Below are 6,000 nucleotides of genomic sequence, written 5' to 3' on the forward strand. Positions count from 1 at the left end.
TTTAGCATAGTCTACTCCGATAGAAAGCGAGGGTGAATCTAGTGCAGCAAGTTTGCACAAGAGGGGAGTCACTCCGCTCCTTTGTCAACGGATTACCCCGATTTTGAATAGAGTCATTGATGTCCCCTTTGAGTTTCAGGGATACTAAAGGGCTTAGTAGTATTCTTCTGTATGACTTTATAACTGGAATTCCCGAAAATAAAAATGATTGATTTGTACTTGGCTTGGTTGAGTGCAGGAACTGAAAGACGAAATGCCTACAGCATTTCGATCTCATAAATCTGTATAGACATGATTGCAATAAGGATTAGTTAATCCGGCATCCATGAGGTTCGGAATGGATCTAGATGCGATTACTAAAAACGTTGTTGATTGGTCATGGTCTGAGATTTGGAATGAATTTGTCTGTGATTTGGAATGAATTTGTCTGTGATGTCAAGTGATGTCCTGTGATGTCCCGTGATGTGACTTCGTCTTGTACAAATGCTAGATGTGTCGTGTCTAGTGCATCGGTACTAACAGTCAGTGTCTACTAAGACTTTATGGCCTCTGTCTGTTTTGTAGGCGTAATCGAGGGCGATTACAGTTCTTTCAAGAGGGGGGTATGTCACGAACTAGTGACGTGGCAAGCTCCCAGACACACACACCCCCTACTGACGTGGCAGACTTCTGACTCCCTTAAAATGCGCCGACAGGCTGTGCCGTACGGACCTCTGCAATTTTCGTTGACTGCTGACGTGGCAACTTTCCGCAAAACGCGTTGACTTGCTTACGTGGCAGTACATACGGATTTCTTTAAACTATAATGGCTGATTTGGCAGCTTTTGGAGATTAAAGCTTTTGAGTTTGAGAAGCTTTTGGAGAAGTTAGCTTTTGAGTTTAAAGGATTTGGGGCTCTGCTTTTCGGCATCCCTTGTAAGAATAAATAAGTCTTTTTTAAGACTCACTCCTGAGAGCATCTGGACGCAGAGTCTGAGAGTGAGTACCCACGGATTAATATAAAAAGAAATACCGAAAGGGGCGCCAGTCTTTGGGGCCAATACCTCTTGGCAAGGAACTACGCCGGGTCGTGTTGTCTATGTGAACTGTTTTGAAATGAATCTCTGTTGTGTCGGGGTAGAATCTTGACTTGGGGTGTCCAAGTTTGTTACATTGAATGTGCTAATACGAAGAGAAGTCTTACCCTAGAGATATGCACATAAATTCACACGAGGAAAAAAGGCTCCTAGTAAGGGCAAAAAGTGTCGACGATCCTAAGTGTCTTAGCTTATATTGCTATCATATCATGATAACTAGGATGCGTATACTAGCCCCCTCTTGCTGTCAACAAGCAATTGAGATCTCATCAACTCCTCACTAAAAACAGAACAACACTTCTCCGACCACTACCGGCTAAAGACGCAAATCATACCCACCATCATCAAGCCATGGCTATGATACATGTCAAAGTGTAGCAAAAGGGATGGTGACACACAATTGCCCATGTCTAGCATACGAGAATATAAGTATGATTAGTACTTGCCCCATACAATTCGTAAGATCTTGTCCAATGGCGTACGATGCAATTAGTTTATACACCTCTAGAGCTTTTGGCTATGGTACAAATGCTTCTGGCCAACCTGTGGACTCTTTTGATTTAAATTTGAAGCAAGGTCCAATGTTCACGAAGTGCTAAGTGAATGTTTAGTTTAATTTTGTGAACTCTAAAGTTTAGACCTATGAAAATACTTACTGCTTTTGTTCGCACTACCTTTCGGCAGAAAGAGAGGGTGTATGCCGAGGGAGTTTCAGCCCATGTACAACGAAGCACCACTTCAAATTTCGGAGGGTATGTTTTATTCTTCTTCTCTTTAATTTATAGTCTCTCTCTCTCTCTCTCTCTCTCTCTCTCTCTCTCTCTCTCTCTCTCTCTCTCTCTCTCTCTCTCTCTCTCTCTCTCTCTCCGTAAAACGGCCATTGACAGGATGAGGACCAGGAGGGCATAAGATCATGATGGTCTAGTAGCAGAGCACTTTATACATGCTAGAGATATGCTGGCTGAGGTTCTTGCAGTTCTATTCAATCGTGTCATGTGTGAGCGTCTACCTGAGACTTGGAGACTGTCTACTATTGTGCCTATCTTCGAGGCATATGATCCTACGGAGCCTAGAAACTACCATACTATTATGATTGGACACACATTGACACGGTTGTATGCAGCTATCATGTGATCCTACGGAGCCTTGAAACTACCGTACTACTATGATTGGACACACATTGGCACGGCTGTATGCATATATCCTCGAGCAACAATTGAGTAGATGGGCACAGAGTGAGGGTGTGCGAGCAGCGAGACAGGCCGATTTTAAAAGAGGCACTTCCACTCTTGGCCATATTCTGACACTCAGAGCCATGATTGAGGAGGGTAGGGCACATGGGAGACGGATTTATTGTACAGAAATTTGACATGATTCCTAGAGCGAGATTGATGCGCAGACTACAGACGATGGTAGTGCCCATTGAGTCGATTTGGGGGATCATGGCTCTATATAGATCAGTGGTGGGACATGTACGCACTCAAACGGGGACATCTGATTTACTTCACTCCACTATTACAGTGAAACAAGGTTGTCCATTGTCTCCTACTCTATTTTCTGATTACATTGACAGAGAGGGTGACAGAGACATGGATTCCATTGTTGTTATATGTTGATGATATTGTGTTGATCTCTGACTCACGGGAGGGTATGCAACGACATTTGGATGCATTACATAGCTTTGCGGAGGATAGTGGATTGTCTGTAAACCTTGGTAAAACCAAGGTTATGGTGTTTAACACCACACCACAGTGGATCAGGAGATCAGCACCAACATTCACTTATGGTTAGGAGACAGTGGTGTACACAGATGCATACAGTTATCTTGGGGTAGTCTGCACTGGGCCAAAGTTTTCTTTGAAGAGAGCAGCAGAGACTAGATTGACCAGAGAGTATGCGCCCTTGGGAGGATTGGAGAGGATGTGTTCGCAGGTTCAGTTCCAAAAACCCCGAACAAAGCTCTGGCTCTTTGATACCTTGGTAGATTCCGCTATGCTCTATGGGGTTCAGGTTTGGGGACCCTCTATGGGTTAGGATGGGTGGAGAAGTATGGAGAGTCACTTGGTATCTATGATCTCTCAGCTAATTGAAGCCAAGGCCTTCGTGCTACACGAGATCATTAGAGCGGAGTTAGCACGCTCCCCAACGGAGATAGAGGCGCTTACAAGATCAATCTCCTTTATGCACAGCTTATGGGATACTACAAGAGACAGATATGCCGAATTGGCCCTTGAGTCCTCCAGACATGGCAGGGAGACACATCATGCTGGTATGCACAGATGTCCTCATGGTTCCAGATACATGGCTTCAGAATGGACAGCTTGCCTCCCTTCCAGTACTCCCTTGATGGACAATCGTCGTCTCTTACACAGATGGAGATTACTAGACTCATTGGTCAGGACCTAACCCAGTTGGACACGAGGAGAACATAGATAGAGCCGACGCAGGAGTTGGGCATGAAGATGGTTTGCTATAGAGAGCATCGGTTTGTGATTCGACTCAGCTATATGGATACACACCTATCTCATGAGTTACGGTGTGCCATTGGTCAAATACGGACAACTTCACACCAACTTGAGATTGAGACAGGTAGATTCAAAGGGATACCATCAACGAACAGGATATGCCGCCTATGCCATACAGAGCCAGAGACGGAGATGCATTATATATGTCAGTGCACAGTGTATTACGAGATACGAGGTCGCTTCCATTGTCTATTCAGAGAAGGCTTCGGACCCTTCTCCATAGTCATGAGCTATCACGACCAGAGATGTCTTGGATTGTATCTACTTGAGTTACACAGACAGAGATAGTTTACTGAGGAGATCTAGAGAGAGACAATCCCAGAGACAGATTACTGATTTCTTCACACCAAACACTCGGACAGATAGAGGAGCAGCCACCATTGCAAGGCTCAGCTCATACTCACACCCACGGTACTCTCATTGATTGAGCATTGGAGCTAGGGAGATCGAGACGCCCACGATTGAGGAGAGGAGCTTCACAGCATCGACGGAGACTACAACAAAGGATTCAAGCCATACTATCTCGACATCCAGAGTACATACGAGGATGGATTCATCACCCATTGTATCTTCCTCTTGTATTTGAGCACCCATTGTATCAATCATCACACATACCTCACACAATTCCAGCTAGTAGCACTTCTAGGTTCAATTTAGTATCTCTTTTTTTGTACTCAATTCACCAGTTTGTAACAAATTGGTCTCATAGGTCATTTTGGCCTTTTAGAGACGTTCATATATCATTTCATTTCTCTCTCCTCTCAATTGGAATGAAAGGTGATGCCAATGCTTGTCTCCAGATGCCTTGTTTTCATTGTATATGTGGTACTAACTTTGGCTTAGTCCACTCCGCACCGTATTTACACCCGATGGTACTAGCAACGAACACACCGGATGGTACTAGCAACGGACATTCAGACGTGTCTAGTGTCAACCTTGGTGACACAGGGGCACGAGAGAGAGAGAGAGAGAGAGAGAGAGAGAGAGAGAGAGAGAGAGCAATGGGACAAGCTCTTGTGGACACTCTCAATAACAAGAGAGATGATACAATGCTCTACATCAAGGGGGTGCCCACTATCTTCCACCCTCTAGACAAGGCAAAGATTTATTAATTGATCGGTCCTGTAGGTCAACTTTGGCTTCCAAAGACTGTTAACATAATCTCTCTCTCTCTCTCTCTCTCTCTCTCTCTCTCTCTCTCTCTCTCTCTCATTGGGTGCACCCATGCATGCACACCTTAAAAAGAGATGCATACCTCGAAAGGAAGGATTGGCGTGTAAGGAGCAAGCTGACGAAGATGAGGACGAATGAAGGCCTCACTACTCTGTAGAGGAGCAGGAGCTGCAGCGGTGGAAGCAGCATGAGGAGAAAAAGAAGCTATTGTGAAGAACGAGGAAGAGTGCTTGCTGAAGAGGATGCCTGGTGGTAAAGTTCTGCGGAGACTCTTACGGCCATGATCTTGCCCAGTTTCTGCTGAGACTTGAAAGTCTACGCCTCCCGACTGTAGAGCTTCCATCCCCAAGACTGCAACAGTAGCTGCCAACCCTTAGCCTAAGCTGAAGCCACCCACCTTCAGGGCCGACGAGGAGCCTCAGCCATGCGGGGGGAGGGGGGCTTGGAGATTACGTGTGCACCACCATTAAACATTAGTTGTAAACATCGAATGATGCATTAGCAACTGCCTCCGGCAGTCCCAACAAAAGCAAAGCCACTAATGTTTACTACAACAAGGTGAGGAAGCACAAGGCCTGCTATAAGTTAAGGAGTGCCTAAAATCATATGGTATTTTTTTGGCCTCACCCCTTTGCGATGACTCCCTTTTTTTCTTAAGGAAAAAAGAGTTAATTTTTTTATTAAAACATAATCTTGTGATTGGTTGCTGGTGGAGAATAAAGGCACTCATCACAAAGATAGAAGACACCCACTAGGTATTATTATTATGCCTGCACGATTTAGGGAAAAGACATATTCATTGCCCACTAGTGATTGGACTGCAGCTCCCAAATCGACAACAGGTGTGATGCTCGACAGAGCGGCTCTCAGTAGTCTCCTTTCATTCTTGATCACGAGAGCATTCCCAAGATAGGTAGGAGCGTTCCGTCTCAGAATTACACCGATCCTGTAGCTCTCATGCGTGGAGTCTCTCTCTCTCTCTCTCTCTCTCTCTCTCTCTCTCTCTCTCTCTCTCTCTCTCTCTCTCTCTCTCCACAAGCTGGGGCGGTCACCCCTCATCTTGCTCTTCTTTGTTTCTCAGTGTAGCAGGTCCCCATGTTGATGAGCTACGAAGAGGAAAAGCTACAAGCCGCAAGATCTTTGGTGAGGACCTTGCCATTCTCACTGCGCATGTGGAGTTTGAGAGAGAGAGAGAGAGAGAACCCTCTCAGGAAACTTGTGTGCGT

At 45.3% G+C, this 6,000-nt stretch overlaps 1 protein-coding gene across 1 annotated transcript in view; it reads right to left on the minus strand.

The window, feature by feature from the left end:
* The window catches only part of LOC147461513 (histidinol-phosphate aminotransferase 1, chloroplastic-like), a 93,398-nt gene extending 88,077 nt beyond the window's left edge, over positions 1 to 5,321 (minus strand). Inside the window, exon 1 of the mRNA XM_086509048.1 lies at positions 4,857 to 5,321. Within this exon, the coding sequence (XP_086365174.1) occupies positions 4,857 to 5,117 (261 nt within the window). The 5' untranslated portion in view covers positions 5,118 to 5,321. The remainder of the gene's footprint in view (positions 1 to 4,856) is intronic.
* Positions 5,322 to 6,000: the final 679 nt, after the last annotated feature.

This window comes from Adiantum capillus-veneris, chromosome 3 (genome assembly GCF_014529385.1).
Source record: "Adiantum capillus-veneris isolate H3 chromosome 3, ASM1452938v2, whole genome shotgun sequence".
NCBI lineage: Eukaryota > Viridiplantae > Streptophyta > Polypodiopsida > Polypodiales > Pteridaceae > Adiantum > Adiantum capillus-veneris.